Source organism: Trypanosoma rangeli (genome assembly GCF_003719475.1).
Source record: "Trypanosoma rangeli strain AM80 chromosome Unknown Tra_15.4_contig_00092, whole genome shotgun sequence".
Classification (NCBI taxonomy): Eukaryota; Euglenozoa; class Kinetoplastea; order Trypanosomatida; family Trypanosomatidae; genus Trypanosoma; species Trypanosoma rangeli.
Window position 1 is genome coordinate 8,669 of NW_021705835.1, and position 20,774 is coordinate 29,442.

General features: G+C 61.5%; 9 protein-coding genes across 9 annotated transcripts, besides 4 other annotated features; 1 reads left to right on the top strand and 8 right to left on the bottom strand.

Moving 5' to 3' along the window:
• TraAM80_03510 (uncharacterized protein) lies at window positions 1–357 on the top strand (the record flags this gene model as incomplete). Its single annotated transcript, XM_029380477.1, has 1 exon — window positions 1–357. A coding segment is annotated over one exon (357 nt), but the record flags the coding sequence as incomplete, so codon positions are not given.
• A 373-nt stretch (window positions 358–730) lies between these two features.
• TraAM80_03511 (uncharacterized protein) lies at window positions 731–2,671 on the bottom strand (the record flags this gene model as incomplete). Its single annotated transcript, XM_029380478.1, has 1 exon — window positions 731–2,671. The coding sequence occupies one exon, from the start codon at window positions 2,669–2,671 to the stop codon at window positions 731–733; it is 1,941 nt and encodes a 646-aa protein (XP_029239695.1).
• A 244-nt stretch (window positions 2,672–2,915) lies between these two features.
• Window positions 2,916–2,945: a microsatellite.
• Window positions 2,946–3,233: 288 nt separating this feature from the next.
• Window positions 3,234–4,112, bottom strand: TraAM80_03512 (putative dynein heavy chain, cytosolic; the record flags this gene model as incomplete). Its single annotated transcript, XM_029380479.1, has 1 exon — window positions 3,234–4,112. One exon carries the CDS (start codon window positions 4,110–4,112, stop codon window positions 3,234–3,236), a length of 879 nt encoding a protein of 292 aa, XP_029239696.1.
• A 140-nt stretch (window positions 4,113–4,252) lies between these two features.
• Window positions 4,253–4,274: a microsatellite.
• A 28-nt stretch (window positions 4,275–4,302) lies between these two features.
• Window positions 4,303–4,337: a sequence feature (A-rich).
• A 74-nt stretch (window positions 4,338–4,411) lies between these two features.
• Window positions 4,412–5,314, bottom strand: TraAM80_03513 (flagellar associated protein; the record flags this gene model as incomplete). The annotated part of the gene is made up of 1 exon (XM_029380480.1): window positions 4,412–5,314. The coding sequence occupies one exon, from the start codon at window positions 5,312–5,314 to the stop codon at window positions 4,412–4,414; it is 903 nt and encodes a 300-aa protein (XP_029239697.1).
• Window positions 5,315–5,781: 467 nt separating this feature from the next.
• On the bottom strand, window positions 5,782–7,182 carry TraAM80_03514 (putative U4/U6 small nuclear ribonuclear protein; the record flags this gene model as incomplete). The annotated part of the gene is made up of 1 exon (XM_029380481.1): window positions 5,782–7,182. The coding sequence occupies one exon, from the start codon at window positions 7,180–7,182 to the stop codon at window positions 5,782–5,784; it is 1,401 nt and encodes a 466-aa protein (XP_029239698.1).
• Window positions 7,183–7,556: 374 nt separating this feature from the next.
• On the bottom strand, window positions 7,557–8,318 carry TraAM80_03515 (putative N-acetyltransferase complex ARD1 subunit; the record flags this gene model as incomplete). Its single annotated transcript, XM_029380482.1, has 1 exon — window positions 7,557–8,318. The coding sequence occupies one exon, from the start codon at window positions 8,316–8,318 to the stop codon at window positions 7,557–7,559; it is 762 nt and encodes a 253-aa protein (XP_029239699.1).
• A 351-nt stretch (window positions 8,319–8,669) lies between these two features.
• TraAM80_03516 (uncharacterized protein) lies at window positions 8,670–12,644 on the bottom strand (the record flags this gene model as incomplete). The annotated part of the gene is made up of 1 exon (XM_029380483.1): window positions 8,670–12,644. One exon carries the CDS (start codon window positions 12,642–12,644, stop codon window positions 8,670–8,672), a length of 3,975 nt encoding a protein of 1,324 aa, XP_029239700.1.
• Window positions 12,645–12,770: 126 nt separating this feature from the next.
• Window positions 12,771–12,799: a microsatellite.
• Window positions 12,800–13,258: 459 nt separating this feature from the next.
• On the bottom strand, window positions 13,259–18,520 carry TraAM80_03517 (uncharacterized protein; the record flags this gene model as incomplete). The annotated part of the gene is made up of 1 exon (XM_029380484.1): window positions 13,259–18,520. One exon carries the CDS (start codon window positions 18,518–18,520, stop codon window positions 13,259–13,261), a length of 5,262 nt encoding a protein of 1,753 aa, XP_029239701.1.
• A 292-nt stretch (window positions 18,521–18,812) lies between these two features.
• Window positions 18,813–20,717, bottom strand: TraAM80_03518 (uncharacterized protein; the record flags this gene model as incomplete). The annotated part of the gene is made up of 1 exon (XM_029380485.1): window positions 18,813–20,717. The coding sequence occupies one exon, from the start codon at window positions 20,715–20,717 to the stop codon at window positions 18,813–18,815; it is 1,905 nt and encodes a 634-aa protein (XP_029239702.1).
• Between the last annotated feature and the right edge of the window lie 57 nt (window positions 20,718–20,774).

Genomic DNA, 20,774 nt, shown 5'->3' on the forward strand with positions numbered 1-20,774 from the left:
CACCGCCGACGACTCACCGCGTCGTTCCGCCTCCAGCAGCCTCTGCCGTTGCGCGTTGAGCTCCGCGCGCCGCAGCGCACTCTGCACGCGTTGCTGCTCCCAGATTCGTGCCCGATGCACGTCCCGCTCCGCTCCGCGCAGTGCGTCCTCGGTGAGCGGCACGTCCGTGTAGAGGCCACCAAACGCCAATACGCGGCTCTCCGCGGCCTGCAGCAGCACCTCCCGAAGGTCCGCAGCGGCGTTGGTGCACATCGCCACGGCAACAACTCTGCCTGCGCCGCGCAGATGCAGTGCGGCGTGGTCACAGCCACGGAGTCAAAGGAACTAGGAAATAAAACAAGAGGAGGAAAAAAGTAACGTGCGGTAAAGGAGGCCACGAGCGACGCTGCAAAAAGAAAGCCGGTGCATCTGTCTCGCAAAGAAGCACAAGTGCATCTGTCTCGCAAAGAAGCACAATCACGCATAAACGCAGCAGCCGGAGAAAAACACTCGCCATACACCCTCTCAGCAGCAGCCGCAGCTCTCCTCTCCTCTTCGAGTCTGGCGCGACACAAAAAAAAAGAACAGAGGCTCCAAAGAGGGAAAACCCGAAAAAAAAAGCGGAGTACAACGACGATGACAAGGAGAAAAAAAAGCAACAAAGGCCAACAAAAAAGAAATCACAATAATAATAATACTGCGAAAAACACGCTGACGGTGGACAGAGTCCCCACCCCACCGCGCAATCGCATCACGCCTCCGGTGGCAGTGAGGCACGTGGCCGTGGCGGTAACTCGTGACGGCCACGCCTTGTCTTCTTACGATACGGGTCAGGCACCCTGCGCAGCCCACGCAGGTGGAACAGCCGCCGTGCCACGAAGCGGCGCCGCACCGACGCAAAATAAGTGACCAACGCGGCAGCCACCGCTACCACTCCGATGCCCACAAACAGCAGCGGCCCCCATCGCGCCCGCACAATGGGTGGCACACTTTCTGCGCCCCTCCAGACTACAAAATGCGCCACAACCGGCACAACCGCAACCTTCAGGGAGAAGCAAGCGGAAACAGAGAGCACGTCCAGGTGGTATAGGGCGTACAGATACATTAGACTAAAACTCAAATCCTCCATGGCCAGCAGACAGGTGTGCATCGCGTTGGCACGCCAAAACCCTGCAACAAGGCTGTCACCTGCGTCTGACGAGATTGAGTAGCCGCGAGACATGCCCATGATAAGCGTAACAAAAAAAAGTTTGATCCCCACCGCAACTGTGAGTCCCACCGTGCCACACAGGCCCCGCTGCAGTCCGTACGCCATGAGTAGGAAGGCGGTGGCGAAGAGAAGGCTGCCCCCACTCATGAGGAGGTTACCGTAGATTGTCTCCTTGAACGCCATCAGCCGCATTCCGTCAATATTGCACAGTACATTGCCGATAATGAGCAAAAACGATCCGCATGTCTCCACCAAAAACACTATCTGCGCCCGTGAGACGCGGTAGAGCAGAATCCACAGGCAATGCAACACGGTGGCCGTGAAGAACAGTGAGGAGCCAGACATCTCGTTTGTCAGCACCATTGCAGCGGTGGCGAGAGAGAAACAAGACGACGAGGCAAGCGTCACCCCGAGGCTCTTCACAAACACACTACGTGGCTCAGCAACGACCGTCATGAAGCCGCCCACACCGTCGCGCCGTGTGCTGCAGATCAACCACGCCACACTGTAGACGACGGAGAAGAACATACGGTAGGTGTACACCCAGTGCGCAATGGGGATGGTGTCCTGCGTGGTTGCCCCGCCCACGTTGGAAAACCACCTTAGGTGCACGTCGAAGGCGCTCTCCAACAAGAAGCCACACAACAGGGCGGCCCAGCTGGACCAATGCTGCCTAAAACGCAGCCCCAAGTACACCTCGTTGTCGATGCTGTACACCCAGACGTTGGTCACGATACGGCTCCCAAAGCGGATACGACGCGGCGGCAGTAGCGGTGACGACGACCCCACAGACGTAGGCGCGTTCCCATGCAGAGACGATTCCGCTGAGAAAATTCGAGAGAAATGCGAGCCGCTGCCGCGGTTGTTGGACTCTGAAAGAAACACGATGGGTGCCGCCTCCACCTCCGATTCCTCTCGCAGCTGCTGCTCCCTCTCCCAGCCTCCCGCAGCAGTGTCCTCCACGGCATATGACAGCAGCTGTGTCCTGCTTAACGCCTCCTTCGACAGGTGCCGTCGCAGCACGTCGAAGGCGGCATGCTCACTCCCTCCGCTTTTGCTTCCGCCACTGCTGGCCTCGTTATCACGCTCAGCGTGGGCACCAGTGCCATTGCCGCCGTCGCCACCACCGTCAGAACCGGTGCTGCCAGCGACGGCGCACTGTGACCACCGACAGGCTTCAGACGCGGTGTCGCCGCTGCTGCCACTGCTGCTCTGCAGTGCCCGGAGAAGATCCTCCACCCGCACATACATCTGCGCAGCGATCTGGTCCAGGTTCACTACACTACTAGTCCTACTACCTCGGCTACTGCCCTCATCGCTCCCCCGGCCATCCTCGGCGTACTCCTCCTTATCCTCGTGCATGCAGCCTCGCAAAAGGTCACCAGAACCCGGCGAATACGACAGCAAAAAGGGCAAGAAGGGCTCGGCTGCAGAGTCCCCCGCGGGGACGGACGCCTCCCGCGACGATAAGTCGTTTCGCATGCTAACAGACGTTCCGCCAGCCGGGCACTGTGCGTGAGCGATGATGTCAGAAGTAAAATGCAGGGAAGCCCTTCCCTCGTACTGCGCCGCAACAGCAAATTGGCGTCAAAAAAAACAGGCGAAGCACCTGAGGCAACGCGGAAATGTAAAGCAAAAGTCGAGTAACAATGACTAGGCAGACGCAAGCGGATGCCCACAGGCTCAACGAGAGAAAGAAAGGGAGGAGGGAAGAAAGGGGAGTGCACTCCCCTTTCTTCCCTCCCCTCCCCCCCCCCCAAAAAAAAAAGGAGCGGAGCGGAGTGGAGTGGAGAGAGGGCGAGAAAGAAAGCGACAAGCATTACACCGACACAAAAGTGCATCGCACGTGCCTAGAGATGAAATCAGTGAAGTAAAAGTAACAATAAATAAATGAATTCAATTCAAGGAAAAAAAAAAAGATGTATACTGTCAAACGAGAAACTCTCCGCTCGGGCACTTCACCTCCTCGAGTCGTGTGAAGAGATCCACCACCGCCATAGCTAGTGGCAATTACCAACATATTACCCCTACACTCCCCACCGCCTTATGGCCCGCGGCACAAGAGGCTCTTCAGCTCCGCCGGGGCCGACATGGCAGTGGCGCGGTCCATTTGGTGCGCCGGTGTGGCATCACGCATGCTGGGTAGTGCGTTACGCAGCGTGATGGCGGGTGTTGCCAGGCGAAACCGCGCCAAATCCCTGCAGCCCGCCCCGGCGACATCCTCGCCGATGTGGTTATTATTGTTACCACTACTTCCGGGCGTGTGGTGAACGTCATCGCGCTGGCGCTTCGGTTGGCTCCAACCCAACGGAGTCATTGCACGGGGAGCAGCCGCAGGGGACGAGAGCCAGCCACGCACCGCCGCGTTGGTTGGGCTCGGCACTACACTCGTCTGCAGAAAACTAGGCGGCACACGCGCCGTCATCCCCAGTCCGCTAACACCGTAGGCAACACCGCCGTTATCCCCGACCATCTGTGAATCCACCGGGCGCTGTGTCATCTGTTGTTGTTGTTGTTGTTGAGCGTAGAGTCGATCCTGCAGCCGCTTTATTTTGTTTAGGAGGCTTTCACGCTCTGTCTTCGCTGCACTGAGCTGGGAGGCCATGCTGCGGTTGCTTTGATTCAGCGTCGTCACAATCTCACGAAGACGCTGCAGTGTCTGATGCTCCTGCCGCCGCTGAAACTCGAGCGCCTGCGCGGCGACGGCCAGCACTCGCTGTGGATCCTGTGCCATGCGCTCCTGCAGCTCATTGGGCAGCGCCGCGCCCGCTTTGACAACTTTACACGGCTTGCGGCATCGTGGGCACTGCCCCGGTGGGTAGCGGGCGGTGCAGCGGGCGCACAGGAAGTGCTGGCAACTCGTGAAGAGGCTGTCTGCATCGCAGTCCGAGCAGCAAATGATGCAGCTTGGCCTAAATGGCATGGGCGCGGGCGTGGGCTGCAGAAAGCCGCCCTCACCCTTCCCTTCTCGCCCGCGCTAGACGCCCGCTCGTCGTTTTACCGCGTTGTGTGGCAACCACCTTTGGCTGTGCGCCGCTGCAGGGGCGTGTTCGTGCGGCACAGAAAAATAAAAAAAAATAAAAAAGATACGGTGGTGCACCAAAGAGGGCCAGAGAGAAGAAAAGAGAGCAAAAAAAAAAAAAAGCAAGCCCATGGCAGAAAAAATAATATCCTCAGCAACTTTACATCACAGCCCCCGCGGCCCGCAACGGAGGCGGTGCCTCACTCCTCATCCTTTGCCGCGCGGCTTTCCGCTACCTGCTGCTGCTGCTGCCGCTGCTGGTGCGCCGCAATGACGTCCTGAAAGTCCTGCAGACAGTCGCCAATCACGTGAAGCTGGTACAGTACATCCGACTCCCGCGCCTCAAACTTCCCGCGGCCAGAGTACGGTGCCGCCCAGGCGATGCAGCGGTCGTAGAGATTCTTACACGCCATTCGAACGTGACTCACCGTGCGGGAGGTTGCGACCCTCTGGTTGATGCACCGTTCAAGCTCGTCCTGCTTGATTTTAATGCTCTTCTGCAGTGTCTCGTACGTTGCCTGCAGTTCGTTGAGTTGATTCTGCAGCTCAACGCTCTCGTTGTTTTTTCTCTGCCGCTTCATGTTAAGGGAGTTCTTGTTACGCAGCAGTTCCTCCTCCAGCTGCGTCTTGCGCCGCTGCAGCACCTTCGTATTCTCCTGAAGCGTGTTCCAGCGATGAATGATGTCGCGGGGGCTTTGGTACTCGTCGCAGTCGTTGCGCTGCAGGACCTCCTCCAGGTACTGCTGGTACTTTGCGTAGAGGTCGTACTGCTTCCGCATCCCCTCCCGGCGGTTGTTCAGGGTGTTCAGCCGCCGTGTAAGCTCCGCGATCTGCTCTTCCCGCTCCTTTTTGATGCGTTCCTCCGTGACGGCCTTCCGCGACGCCCGGGTGCGTTTGATCTCGTTTTCCTGGATAAACTTGTAGTACCGCACGAGTTTGTCCTGGAGCCTGGCGCGATCCGCCGCGATGATCTCCTCCACCTCCCGCACCCGCGCCATGCGCACCATGTACAGCTCCCGCTTTGCGTCCAACTCCTTCTGCGCCTCCATCACCGCCCGCCGCAGCTGCGTCGCCGCCGTGATGCTCTCAAGTGTGCCCGACATCTAGCTTGTGATTTACGAGTGAGTATGTGAGGAAGTCGGCGTCTTTCTGTCCTCCTCCCCGCCCCCGCCTCTCTGTTGGCACAACTACCACCACTGCGACGCCTGCCGCCGGTGGCGAGGCGCCGAAGGGTGCGAGGAAAAAAAAAAGAAAAAGAAGCAGGAAAGATCCAGTAAGGCAGACGCCCGCATACATGCGGCGGTAGGTGCAGGGGTGTGTGAAGCTGCCTGGTTGGCACGCACAAGGCGAAGTACCGAGAGCTGCAGAGTAGTCCGGTGGGCGTGGTTGCCCCTCCTCCACGACGCCCCATTCACTTCCTTCAGCTCCTCCTCTTCGTCTGTTCTTTCATCCTCCTCGCACCCTTCACTGCAGTTCGTTGCGTCTCCGTTTCTCCGCCCTGCGCGCCGCATGCGCCTCTTCTGTTTCTCTCTCCTTCTCTCTTCGTCTCCTCCCTTCTGCTCCTTCCCGCCTATGCGTGGTATGATGGTGCAAACACCACTGACTGGTCCGACGCCTCCACCGCCGCCAACAATGAGCCCCGAGGAAAGCCGTCAAAAACCGCCAGGTGCGCCGCGTCGAGCTCTGCCACGCCCACCGGGATGATGGCGCAGGCGCCGCCGCGGCGGCCATAGTGGCACACGAGCAGATGGCCCGTTTCGAGTGCAATGTACAGGCGCCTGCCGCTGCACGCCATGCGCCGCACGCCGCCGCCGATCCCGCCGGCCACCCCCGTCGACACGAGGGCGATAACCTGGACGCCGACGAACGGGTTGACGTGCGCCACCGCGACCCCCTCTAGCCGCGCGCAGTGGAGAAAGAAGTGGTTTGGGCCAAGAGCCCGCGCCTTCGCCATCCGCAGCACCGGCGCCGCGGTGGGAACGACGGTCTCGACACAGCTGGGGAAGGCGATCATCACGACGGCGCACGCCCCGCAGACGAGCTTCACAGCAAACGTGTCGTCGTCGGCAAACAGGACGTCCTCCGTGGCCCCCTCCACCGACACGTTTGTTCTAAGAGACGAATTGGACGGCGGCAGGCGAATGTCGTGAAAGTGCAACGCGATGTGCTCCATGCTTCCGCACGCCAAGTAGCGCCCGTCGCGGCACGAAAAGCCGAGGCACGTCGTCGGCACATGCGGAGTGCAACGGTAGAACAAGCAGTGCGCCGTGCGGTCCACCGCCTCCGCCTCCGCCTCGCCCGCGCCTGCCGCGCCGTTTCTACTGCTGCCGCACCCGCCGTCGTAGATGGTGGCTGCAGGGGAGACGCCGAAGGAGAGGGACCACACCAGTGCCCCACCGTCGCAGCCCACCGCAAGCACGTCACGCGAGTGTGGCTTCCACGCGACGCAGCGCACGTTGCGCTGAAAGGCGTGGGTTAAAACGCACGTCTCTTTCCCCTCCGCGATGTCGTACACGACTACCCTCGAGCAGCCGGCACCCTCGTCAACGGCGGCCGCCAACACCATGCGGTCGGGGTGGAACGCCACGGCAGTGACGCACTCCGGGAAGTCGGCAGCGCTCAGCAGACGCGGGGCACATTCAGCTGAGGCGGGCACTGCAAACGGGAACAACAGGCGCAGCAGCGGCACTGCTGACACAAAAGGATACAGCAGCCACCGCACCGCCTTGCACACCTGTTGCCGCCTCCACAACGGCAGCGACAAGTGCGAGGACGATGCACGCTGGACGCCACGTCCAAGGACGTTTCTATTTGCGAGTGTCCACACCGGGTACACCGCGCCGCCCTGCGCCTCAAAAGAAGCACGGTGGCCGCTGCCGTACAACGACCCCGCAGACTCACCAAGCAGACGGTCCCCAACGACAAATGCGGCGGCGGCCCCAGAGGACAGTTCAAGCAGCGGCTGGTACATATACGGCTACAAAGTGGTGTGTGGGTTGCGATGCGGCTACTTGCACAAGAACGCGAAAGAAGCAGGGAAGGGGGGGAAATAAGGAAAAAACAATGAGCAGAAGGAAACACAAAACCCATGCACACGCACACACGTGGCCCGGGCAGGCGAGTGCACGGGCGCATTGCGGCGGAAGGGGTGCAGAAAGACGGCTGCCTCCCAGGCACCCGCGCACACAAAAAAGAAAAAAAACACGGAATTAGAAAAATAAGCGGAGGGAAAAGGAAGAAAGGAGAGACGTTGGAGTGTTTTGGCCGACAACGGACGCCCACGCTGCTGCCACTGTCTGGAAGGAGAGTCCCCACGCCTTTCCACGCCGGCACGCAATGCCCCCCTCATTTTTTATTTTTGCCACGTTGGCCACCGCCGCTTTTCTGCTGCCGTCCCTTCCCCGAGCCATTATTGGACGCCTCCAAGAGTTCCGCCACAAGCTCCAGCTGCTCCTTCTCAATCTCTGCCGGCCGTCTCTTTCCCCCCCGATGCCCGCCCGCTGAGGAAGGCGGTGGTGGCGGTGATGGCGGTGGTGCCGCTGCCGCGGCGTTCTGGTGGGGTGCAGTGGTCCCTGCCACAGCAGCCGCAGCTAAGTTCTGTTGGCGCACGAGCTGTCGGTTTGCCGCCACGTACAGGCCCGGATTTGGCCCCTTGAAAAACTTTTTCATGTGAAACGCGTCCTCCTCGTCGACGTAGTACCCCTTCTCCACGTTGGCGCAGCGGAAGCCAAGCGTGTCCTGGTACAAGTGCAGCCCCGCGTCGTTGGTCTTCCGAACGTGCAGGGAGCAGAAGTCGGCGTCGTACTCCTTTTGCATCTCTCGCATGGCAGCCAGCATCAGGCGTGACGCAATGCCGAGCCGGCGGTGGCTTCGCAGTACCGAGATACTTGTGATGTGGCCGTAGATGCTCTCCGGCCTCTCCTCCTCCATCTTTGCAAGCACATAGCCCACCACGTTGTGGTTGTAGTCCTCCTGTACGTACAGCAGCTGCGGGCAGGAAAGAATGTGGTAGAGGTAGTACCGCATGTTGTAGTTCTCCGGCAGGCACCGCAGGTTGCAGTGCTGCATCTGGTACATGTCCTCCATCGTCGCGCGGCGGAGCTGCATGCTTGGCGACAGGGTGGGTGCGGGTTCAGATCAATTGAATAACTCTGAGCAGCAGCGAGAGGATGCGGTGAGATACGCGACGGCACGTGGTGGGTGGGAGCACACACACACACACAAGGAGAGAGAGAGAGACCGCAACAGTCAGAACATTTAAAAGCAAGACAAAACAAAAAATGGGGGAACAAAAAAGAATTAAAACAAAACGAGTTCACAGGTAAAACAAAAAAAAGGGAGACAACGCAAGCAGTACGGTGCAGTGTACCTCACGCCCAGCATATATATATATATAGCATGAAAAGAAGAACGGGAGAGAAGTGTACAGTCGGACGCTGCACGCACACCTGTCCTACGTTACAGCTCCATGATCCTCCACGGGCCACCCTGGGCGATGGTGCAGAAGTAGCATTCGATGTACCTACACGTCGCGGCGGAGGCGCAGAACGGACTTTGCGCATCCCCTCTGCACGGCACCAACACCCGGCGCGCCACAATCACTAGCGATGCCTTCAGAAACTCTAGCGCCACACGACACGAGGCACCACTCACAAGTCCGCTCACTTGTAACCGCTGCAGCAGCTGCTCCTCCGTGATGCCAGGGGAATGGTGCACGAGGCCGTAAACGGCGAAGAGGAACGAGCGCCAGACAAATTCATGCAAAGAACCATCCACGTGGTGGAATATACTTGGAAATCGTGGCGATGGTGCTCCCTCTTGTGGCGTCACAATTGCAGCGCGTGCCATTGTCACCTGTTCGGCGGAGGGGGGCGGGTCGACGGGGATGTCGCGAAGCTCGAGGTGCCGTAACTGCTGCCACGGGCGAAGCAAACCGCGCGCGGGGTACGGCTCCGCGACGCGTCGCGTCGTTGCTGATGCTGACGCCCTTTCAGGAGTCACCGTAGGGTTAGCGGCAGGCATGCCGGGCGGAGGGGGCGTCTTACGTGCAGTGGCCGGGTGTGGTGGCCACACAAAGCGCGGCAGCCGCAGCACACCGAGCCCCTTCTGCTCCCGAATCTCTTCGGCGAGTGAGTCGAGATTCAAGCAGGGCTGTTCCACAAGGCGCGGAGCCCAGCGCAGCAGGTCCCACCCCTCCGTCTGCTCCGTCGGTGCGACCGGCGGTACGCACCACCGCTGGCAGTTTGACTGTGGGGTGAAGAGCAGTGAAACAGTGAGGTCCTGCACGAGGGTGGAGGCCGGGCTCTGACCGTGTGTCACGGTTGTCACCAGCGCCGCCGGCACAAAAGTAAGAATAGGCGACAATTCAATGCGCGGCAGCCGACCGGGACCACCCGAGCGGATGCGAAAGGACGGAAAAGTCAGCAGCCAGTCGATGCAGCGACGCTGTTCCTCCTCTGGAAACTGTGCGAGTAGAGCCTTCGCTGCGACGGCGTCATAGTGTGCCTCGTCACTCAGCAGGATCATCCGCAGGACATCCTGCAGCGCCTCCGACGGGGGCCCGTGGGGAGCGCTCCCGCGACACTTCTCCTCCGCGGCAGGAACACCGGTGGCATGCCGTTCTTCCTCCCCACATCCACCTCCCACCGCAGCTTCGGGGGCGGATGCAAAATTGGGTGACACCACTGACTGCACGACGGCCGCTCTCCCGCTCTGCCGGTCCCGCACCGCGCTTATGATGCTCTGCACCAGGGTCTGCATGCTGCCGTGCACGCGTGTGCTGTACGGATTGTAGCGCGAGAAATGCGCGGATTTGCTGTGGCGTCGCACAAGCACCTGAAGGTGTGCCAGGCCGCGGTCCGGCTCGTCGGACTGAAGAATTGTCTCGAGCGTCTCGGCCATTGTCGCCCCGTTCACCTCGACGCGGCGCCGCGGGTGGGGGGGGCGCTGAAGGTCATTGTGGCCTCGCTCGTACTCCTCGACCTGCATCGCGTCGTGGAGAGTGCGCTTCCGCGCGCGAAGGACGCCCTGACGCTGCAGGATGTGCTCCGCGAGGATTCCCGGGTCCATGCGCAGCAGCCGTGCAAGAGCAATCAGCTGCGCGTTCGACAAATTCGGCTCCGTCGCTGCGACAGCACGGATGAGCCCCACAGCGCGGTACGACTCGTGCGCTAGGCCCACCGCTGCCCACGAGTCGCTCCAAAACTTCAGCACCGCGCGACAGGTGTCTTGCGGTGTCATGCCGGCGTCGTCACAAAAAACGTGCTGGCGATGCTGCCCATCCAACGCGGTGGCAGCGAGAGCGATCGACACCTCCGCAAGCGGCACATCCAAGTAGGCCACGAGCGATGTCTCACTCACCACGAGGCCCTGTGACTGCAAACCAGCGAGGGAATGCAGCAGCGGCTGCACTCCAGAGCAGCGGCAGTGCTCCTGCAGCGAGGGGGGAAGCCGGCGGATGGGTGTCCCCCACGCACAGGCCTTCAGGGACGCCCCGCCAACGTACTCACCCACGTCCACGTCCGCCACGCCGACCGTAATACAAAAGGAGCTCAGGCTCATCTCCTGCAGCACCCGCTCAAGCGTCATTGGGGTGCTGGGCGCCTGCCCGAGGGTGCACCACACACGCCAAAGCTCTACATGCACTCGTGAAAGGCGGAACAGTCCAACCCGGCTGTAGCCGTTGCGCACCATCGTGACCTTGGCGACCAGGCGCGCGCTTCTTGCACAGGACTTCGCAATGGCGGCGGCGGCGGCAGAGTGCCCCATGCCACCCTCCGCCGGCTCTGGCAAGCGCTGCAGCAGCACTGTCGACTGCTGCCGCTTCTGCCCGCGGGCGGAAAGACTGTCAAGATACGACTGCATCAACGTCTCCCGCGCCTCTGCCGTCAACTCCACGCCGGCAATAGCAACGACGCCAATCCGTCTGCCCTTGGGGGACGTCATACCCGTCGTCGCCACCAGGCCCTGGCCGCGCAGGTACGGAATGACGCGACCCAGCGTGCGGCGGTCGACGATGCGCGAGATATCCGGCAGCACTAGCGCCTGAGCGGGGGCCGCACACAGTGCCTCCATGACTCTATTAACGGCCCAACTCGAGACCCCCTTCGCCAGCTTCGCCTCCTCCCCCTCCAAAGAAGCCACGCTGCCGCCGCTACCAGCACGGGCGTCCCCCCACCCCTTCGGTCGCAAAAGACGCGTGAAGGCTTTGCTGTGGCGGCTCAGCACGTTGGTGCTTTCAATGGTGCCCCAGCGTTCCTCAAACTGCCGGGTAAAGCGGTGCAGTTCGTTCTCGGTGGCCCGCATGTCGTACAGCGTGACGCGCGGCAGCACTGACTCCACCGCCAGCGGCCGCCGCTCTGCCTCTTTCGCCACCTGCAGCGCCAGCGGGCACGAGGGGTCGACGCAGAAAGGCACGTCGCCGCCGCCCTCCTCTTCGTTGCTTTCATCCCTGTCGTCGTCGTCGTCGTCGTCGTCGTCTCCATCGTCGTCGTTGGCATTCGATGCCTCACTCAAGTCTTCGTCGTCACCATCGTCACTATCGTTGTCAGATGCTACCGGACCCCTGTCGACGGCCACGACCCGCACCTGATGCCGCCTGTGCTTGACGAGAACAGACGCCACGACGATGCACAGGCCCACGGACACCAGCATGCGTCGCATTGCAAAACGCATCTTTCGCCCGTCCACTGCCGGCACCTCGTGGCCGTGGGCCGAAAATATGGCGTGAACGGCGTCCTCAAAGACCAGCCGCCGCTCCGGCGAGGCCACGACAATCTGTCGTGCCACCATGGGATCGATGGCGACACGTGGCGGCCGAAGTTCCGCACGACGCCGCTCTAAATATGCCTCCAGGGGCCGAAGACGCCGCTTCGGCTGATCGCGCCGCGGCGGGGTGGCAAAGTGCGGCAAAAGATACGGCACCAGCGGGAATTCTTCTGCCCCGCAGACGTACAGTACGCGCAGCCACTGCTCTCGCAGCAGCCGCCGGATACCAACCCCCAGGCCTGTCACAGCCGGGCGTCTGTCCTTCTGTTTACTGGCCGCGGTATTCTGAATGCGGCGGATCCCTGTCACAAGGTTGTCGCAGGCATAGTTCACAGCGGCGCGGACGTTCTTGAAGCGAAGCGACACACCCAACGTCCTTTCCTGTAAGGCCAGGCTGGGGCAAAAGGTGCACTGGTCGTACGCCACCGTGCCACTCGTCAGCTCGGACGGCGCCACCGTTTTACCGCCGCGGTTGACACTTACCTCGCCACTCACGCCCAGCAGGAGATCCAGCACCATCTGCCGCAGTGTGGCATGGTCCGCGAGACCGTAGTAAGGCAGCACGTCGGTGGAGACGAAGGAGAGAAGCTCCGCCCCGCTGCAGCCATACTGCTCGCTGTGGGAGCCAATGAACTCGAGCACGCACTCGAGGATTTCCCCAAACATGGAGGGACTAACAAACAACGTTTGTTACTGTTGCTGTCGTTTTGCGTATCGTTCCTCCTTCGTCGCGACCTACCCTCCCCTTTAAGAAAGGGGTCAAAAACTACCGCGCGCCGCACTGCTTCCTTGGGTGACGGTGACGGTGACGGTGACGGTGAGCATAAAATTAGTGGTGGCGCGCACACACACACCCCAGCAGTACCACCAAAAAAGAAAAAGAAAAAAAGACACCACCGCGTAAAAGCAGCCGCGTGCAGAAGAGCATAGGGCAATGCAATATGCGCAAAGCGGACGCATTCGGTGGCAGTGCCGCCGACCCCCTGTCCTTGTGTTTATGTGTGCGTGTGCATCTATATCCGTTCCAAGCCGGAGAGTCGTCTCTGTTGCCGCACTTCATTATCATTGCATATGTATTTTCCCTTCTCACGTCTCTGCTTGTTTCTGTTTGCTTGCGTGTTTAAAGGGAAACGTCTTCCCGCACTCCACTGGCCTTTTTCCCCACTGTAGGGGCAAGGCGCGTGGATTTAACGAAACAAAAACAAAAAAAAACATCTGATGGAATTGTAACAGCGGATGCTGAAGCAGCGAAACGAAGCTGAAGCGCAGCCGCAGCCGCTTCACGCGCTTCTAGTAGAGCCCGCCTCCACCCCATCGGTATCGCTGTCATCGTTATCGTCAAAGGCAGAAGCGGATGCGGACAGGGAATCACTGCTGCTGTTACTGCCGCTGCCTGTCGTTGCCGTCACGTCTCCCCCCTCTTCGTCCTCCTCCGCGGCCATCCGCCGCTGCCGCCGCCGTCCCGGCTGCTCTTCGTCTTCTTCCGTCGCGCCTGCTGGGGGAGTGCCTCGCGAGCTCCGCGCCCGCGGCAGCTGTGTGCTGCCCCTACTACCGCGGGTGGCCCCCCTACCGTCGGTCTCCACCTCCATCTCAGCCGCCTGCACCACCCCCGCGAGGGCACCGCATAATTCCTCGACGGAGCAACGCTGGCTGTTGGCAGAGGCCGCGTCCGTCGGCGGACCCTCCCACAGCGGTGCCTCACTCCGCAGCAACGCCGTGAGGTTCTGCCGAAACGCCACAGAGGCGGCGCTCTGCGGTTCACGGCGGGCGAGTGTTGTCAGGTGGTAGGTGTTGCCGCTGCGACGCCGCATTGACAACCGCCGCAGCTTCGCCCCATACAAGCCGTACTCGTCGCAAAGGAAGGTGCGCAGGTGCGAGATACAGAGAATGCCAAAACACTGCCACAGCTCAACGGCGGTGTCCTGCCTCGCCGTGTCATCACGACCGCCAGTGCCGCTTCTCCGCCTCACCGGATGCGTGGGGCGCCGCCGTGACTGCAGGAGAGACAGCTGCGCCTCCGCAAAGTCAAGGCAGCTCTGCCCCACCAGGTCCACCGCCGCGCGGCAGTTGTCCAGCACGTGCAGTACATCGCTTTCGTTGGTGTAGGGGAGGTAGGCCACAACCATTGTCAGGTGACCCAAGAAGGGAAACGGGGTTCGCGCCGACTCCCCGCCAGCCCTGCGGTGTTCCCGCAGCCACTGCGCCGCTCGCGCTTCTTGATAAAAGTACCGCAGAAGCGAGGAAAGAAACGCCTCCCGGTGACGCTTACGCAGTGAAGTGAAGAGATGGGCGTGCACGCACTCACCTGCCTGCAGGGAAGTGTCTGCGAGGACGGCGCTCTGCAGTACGTCAACGCCACAGGCGTCGTGAAGGTCAAACGCCCTAATGACGCCTGTGGCGGCATTGGCAGCAACGACGTCAGCGTACCGCTCACTTTGCGACGCCATACACTCCACAGCAACGTGCCGCAGTGCCTCGTTTTGCGGATCTGCAGCAAGAACAATCAGGGCACTTGCGTACCGCGACGGCGGTAGTAGTCCCCCCTCCGCGCATAGCTGCAGGACCTCAAAGGCCAGCTGACGCACCCCCACGGCGCTGACCTCGCACAGTTGCAGAATCTGCAAATGAAACTGCTGCATCACCCACGTCGCCATGCCACTGTTCTGCTCCTCCACGCACGGAGCAGCCTCAACATGCAGCCCATCATGTCTCCCTCGCTTTCGCGCAGTCGGGGACGACGACGAAGACGCGGCAGACGGCAGCGGCACAGGAGCGTTTGTGGCTGCCGCACGGTCAACTCGGGCGTCCTCGTCCTTCAAAAAGTCACGAATGAGGACAAGGCCCTGGGACTGCAGGGAGAGGTCGCCGGCGGGGTCGAGGGCACGCCGCAGATAGGGCTCGCAGCGACGGAAAAATATTGTCGGCTGCAGCATGCAGAGAGAGGCAAACACACGCAAGGCAATGACGGTTGTTCGCTCCTGCGCCTCTGCGGGGCACTCCTGCAGCACCCGCTCCACCGCCGCGTACACGTTCGCGCAGATGCCGCCCCCGAGTGCCAGTTGATTCGAAACGCCCGACCCACCCACCGCCGTCTCCTCGGTCAGCTCCTGGTGGTGCTGCTTCCACGCGGGATATAAGCGCAGAAATTCCGAGAGAAGAAAAAGAAAACGCAGCGTGTAGGCCACACTCTGCAGATCTGTGCGAAGCGACGGAATGAACGACATGGTGCGCACGTAGTATGTATTCATGAGAGAGTAGCAGAGGAGCAGGTACTTTGTGTTCGTGTAGCCCGCAAGGCCGTCTCCGCCACACGTGATGGTGGCCGCTAGAACGCCGCTGGCGGATACGAGAATCTGCTGCTGATGCGGCCCAACATACCTTGACAGCACGGTAGTGAGGACCCGTGCGAGTGGGTCCAGTGCAAGCGGTGGTGCGCGCGGCGCTAGCAACACCGTCCGCAGGATGCGGCACACATGTAGCAGCGTGACCCCCACCGCCTCCCTCTCTGCTACCTGCGACGACGATGACGGTTGTGATGGTGGTGGCGGCGGCGTGATTGACCGCGCGAGGGTCTGCGCGAGGACCTCCAACAGGGGTTCGACCCACTCACCGCATGCGAGGGCCAGGGCGTGGACGGCGGTGAGCGCGGCTGCCGCCTCTGGCGCGGGCATCAGTCGCTGGTGCTCCGCCCACAGCACCTTCGCGACGCCGATCATGACACCGCGCAGCTCCAGCGCGTCCGCCTGCGCGCTTTTTGCTGTGCGCCTCGACGTCCCCCGCCCCTCTGCCAGACGGCACATCCCGCGCAGGAGGGCGACAAGATGCAGCGACTCCGACGCCTCGTACGGGTACGTCATGTTCGTCACGGTAAGGCGTATCAGCTCCCTTGCTACGCGAGCCCGTACGGGGTGGCTGGCGACGTCGGTAACCTCCTGCCCCACCCACCGTCGTAGGAAGAGCCGCATCACGCATGTTTGATGTCGAGTCTCCTTTCCTGGCCCAACAAACGCAAGCAGCTTCGACTCCGTAAACGTCAGCAGGTTTTCGCCCGCCGCCAAGGTATCCAGCAGATGTCGTAGCGACGCGTCTGTAAGAAGGGTGTCAAGCGCCGCAATGGCGCGCGTAACGACGGCCACGCTGCGGTCGTTCAGAAGGTGAAGAAGGCAGCTGACGACCTCCGCGGCGGTCTCCTCCACACGGGCAACGGCATCACTCCTCCCGCAAGTCTCAGAGAACAACGTGAGAAACAGCGGGACTATGGCCTCCCGCACGCGCGCGCTATCATCGCGAACGCAGCGTCGAGCGATGGGCCAAACCTTCGCAAGCAGCGGTGGGTGCATTGCGGCGAGCTTCCCCATGTACTGGATGGCCTTCTTGCGTGCCAGCTCGAGCCCCGCGGAGTGCTGCTCCTCCCGCAGCTGAACCACAGACAGCAGCCACGACAGCAGCCGCTCATTCGCCATGGCGCTCAACAAGGACTTGTCGCAGGAGGCACACAACTGCGCGCTGCACGCATGCAAAATGCTCCATTCGACGGCAACGCCGCCATCTTGCACCTGCGTGGCGTGCACCAGTGCCTCCACCACGGCGTCTGGGAAACGATCCGCGTCCTGGATGGCCCATGTGTAGACGTGCGCCGCGCGCAGGTGCAAGACAGTGGCCGCAATATCAGGTGCGGGATCCGCAACCTGGTGCGAGAGAACCATGTAGAGCAGTGCCTGCCGCATTTCATCGTGGGAAAGCGGCACCTCTGTATCTATCGCCGCCTCGTCCGGGTGCGTGAGCTGCCGCCACTGTCGCAGCTGAGCGTCCGTCAGCTCACACGCCTCTGGAAAGACGGACTGCAGCACCGTCTGCTGCGTGGGGCCGAAAAGGACACAGGATACCCGAAAAATGGCGTCCAGAAAGAGCGTCCGCAGCCCTTCCGCTTCGGAGGCGGACAAGCAGTGATGTGCAAAGGATACAAGGAAAGCGCGCAGCAGCATGTCCGCCGCAGGGTACTCCGGCAGCCCCACCATGTTCGCCAAGTCCTCGCAGAACTGCAGGACAACGGCGCCGCACATCTCCCGTTCTCGCTTGTCGTCGCGTTCCTCAAGCAGAAAGTGCTGAAAAAACATGTTTGACCACACGCGGCATTGCTGCTGCAGGCGTTCCGCGGCACCTCGTGTGACGGCGCCGTTGCCGACGGGCGTCGACTGCGCCGCGGCCACCACCGCCGGTGTGAGTGCCGTTACTTTCACCCCCGACGGAAGCAGGTACAGGCGCACCAAGAGATTTTCGCCCTGCGGTAGACGGAGAAAGAAGCGCTGCCAGGTTGCCTCGCGCTGGCACTCTAGCCGGTTCCATAGGGCGCTGTAGAGGTGCAACGCGTGGCTCAACACGTACGCGGCGTAGTTGACTACCTCCTGCCGTCCGTAGGTGCTGGTAACGACAAAGAGGCACTGAAAACAAAGATCCTCCAAACGCAGCAGATCCCCATGAGCGCAGAGGCGAAGCCGGGTGTCAACGAGCATCAGGGCAAAGCAGCGCAGCATCGTTCGTAGGCACTCAAGCTCCGTCCCGGCACCGGCGTCGTCCGGCACGTGCCCTGATTGCCGCCTTCGGATGCGGCGGAGGAGGGCGGCAAGGATAGTGATAAGGCGGTCCACCGCGTCCTCGGCGAGCACCGATGGATCAAACGTGGGGTGGGCAATGCATGCACAACAGGTCACGGCCCGCTCCATCGCAGCCGCGGGAAGCGCAAAGTCCGCCGAAGACGTCGCTGTAGCCCCCGGCAGTGTTAACAGCGACGACACAAACGCTGTGAGACGATCCGCAGGGACGTCTTTAAAGGGCTGCGGGGCATCCGATAACAAGCCCAGCAGCGACGCCAGCGCGCGGGGACCCTGCACCCCCGCGTCAATGATATCCGAAAGGGTGGAGGGGCCGTACGACTCTGGTGTAGGCCCGGCATTGGCGAACTCGGCATCGTGCAGGTGACCTGGAGCGATAGAGCTGAAATTCGGCTCGCGCTTTGGCACCTTCACGGTTCGCCTTGCCTCCTCATTTTCCTTTTCACCACAGTCATCGAGAGCGGAACGCGGGCGCAGCGTCATGTGACATTCCGCATTGTGTACCCACCGCGCCTGCTTCGAAGGTGCCTCAGCGTTGCGCATCTCACTGATTCCGTGAAGTCGATCTATCTCTATCCGCAGCAGCTCCTCATGGATGCGCCGCGCTAGCGGGGAAAGGTGTGATGCATTTTGCGGCGTGCTGCCGTCTCCACCACCCTCTTCTTCTTCCCCCTCCTCTGCGGCAGTGCGGCGCAGTGCCATGTAGCTGCTGGACGCCATAAGAGTACGGGCGGACTCCATGACAGTCCCTTTTACTGCGTGGTCCAACGCGTGCGATGTGCCACGCGCCACTCCGCCGCTGCGCTCTGGGGGTGCCGATGTCGCCAGCAGCTGCGGCATCGGAAACGCCGACAGCACCTCCAAGAGTGGGTCGACGGTAGCCGAAACATCCGGCGGAAGCGGTACGGCGGCGTCGTGCGTAGAAAGCATAACGTGAGAGTACCCCACACCTTTTGTTTTTGCGTTTTCGGAAAAAATGCGTGTTGACGAAAGAAAACCAAAACAAAAAACGACAAAGAGAAGAAGGCCCCCGAGAAGGTTTACTACACAAATGCACCCACCCACGGAGGCTGCTGTGCCGACGCGGCCAAGAGGAGGGTGTCTCACAAAAATTTTTATACAGGTACGTACACCGGCAGCAGTGAGGGCCATTGAAATCAAAAGACCCCCCCCCCCCAAAAAAAAAGGAAACAACACACACAGACAACAACAAAGAGAGAAGTTACGAATCCTCGGCAATCTCGGCTGGGGCAGGAATGAAAGATGGAAGCACGGCTCTACACGCGGCGCGTACCTCCTCGCCCAGGGACGGTTCAAGCACACACGTATCCTGCAAAAACTTCCTAGCGGCGGCCTGGACCTTTTCGTCGGTACGTGTAGGAATGCGTGGCAGGGCCCCGCGCTGGTGCCAAGTGACGATGACGGGAAGCACTTCCTCTACGACGCGCCGCGAGAGGAAGTCGGTGGCCAGCGCAACGAGTGCCTGTAGCCCCTCCATCGCCGCCATCACCGCCGGGGTAGGCAGCACGGCTTCAAGCGCCCGGCGCTCCTGCGCCGATAGCCGCCTCGCTTCGCTTGCGGCGGTGAAGCCGGCCACGGGCTCCGCAAGAATCGCCAAGAAAGAGAGATACACCTGGTACACCGTGCGCAGGTGACTGCGCGGAAGCACGCCCGCGGCGTTTGGGTCCCACTCAAACACGGATGGTGGCTGCCCACCCTCGCCGCCGTCCTCCGCATTCCGCACCCACGTCTCCGCAGCGGGGGTAGTCAGAAACACGGTGAGGCCGCGTGTGAGGGCACGAATTGCGAGAGGCGCGACCACGTCATTCCGCGTGCAGTATGCCAGCAACATCTGCACCGCCTCGAGAACTGTGAGCTGAAGAATTTGAACGCGCGGCTCTGCCGCGGTGGTGAGGCAGTCCTGCTCCTCGTCGATCCCGAGTTGCGGGACGGACCGGTTGAGTGCCGCAGCCACGCTGAAGCATTCCGCGAGCAGCGCGACGGAGGCCAGCGCCCCGGCGGTGTCTTCCTCAACTGTCGCGCGTCGGCAGCCGTCGGCTGCAACCTTCACGGCGGTGGCGACAAAATCGGAGACCTTGGGCACGGCGGAGGCTACAGACACAACTGAGGTGGGGCCGTCTGCACACGGAACGTCCACCCACTGCCGCGCTGTGGCGCTCCTCACCCCCTCCTTGCGGGAAACTGACAGGAGTTTGCTCTGCAGAAAACCAACGCCGCCGCGGAGGACATTAGCCGCGGCGGCGCGAAAGTCCTCCTCTGTGACAGCGCGCGCGGCCTCGTCAACGATGTGGGCGCTCTGGTCCAGAAAGAAGGCAAGGGTGTCTGGATACAACCCCGCCTCCCCGAGAGCCTGCATGACGCGCATGGCGGCATCGTGCACCACTGCCGGGCCAGTCGCCTTTTCCAGCACAAGATACAGCAGCAGCAGGTTCAGCCGCCGCACGGCACGCCGCCGCCTCGCCTTATGCGTCACGGGCTCGTCACGCAACACCCCCGCGGTGAGCTCCAGAAAGCGCAGAATCGTCGCCGCAACCGTCTGCCGATGATGCAGCTGCTGGTACGAGCAGAGCTGCTCATCCTCCGTGATGTTCCAAAGGTGCGGCTGGGCAACAACGCTCCAGAGCCGCTCAAACATGCCGGAGAGGACAAACTCTTCCGCCGGTCTGCCTCGTTCCTCCCCCGTCACCCCCGCCGGGGTCCTAAACTGCCACAGCACAAGACGCGTGAGGACGTACACGGTTGGCGGGTGCAGCATGTAGAGATCCCAGTCCGTCAACGTTGCCTCACATTCACCCATGAAAGCCTCCAATACCGGCGTCGCGAAGACGGCGCCCCCTGCAGGATCTGCTGCGTTGGCTGCAGCCGTCGTTAATGCGTACGCGACGGTCTCGAGGAACGCATCCACGACTCCACACGCGTGACTGCGTGCGGTGCCCGCATTGTACAAGTCCTCCACGCTCATATCAGTCCCTGCCACCCGCACACAGCGCTGCAAGACGGGCAACAGCAGGTGCTCATTATGTTCCCCCGCGAGCAACGCCGTTGCACGTGTGGCCCTGCAACGTAACAGTGCCGAAGCAAAGTGCAGCAGCTCCACCCCGCGCATCTGCCGCAACTGTGACTGCAGCACCCCCACCACCACGGGTTCCTCAAAGAAGACGCT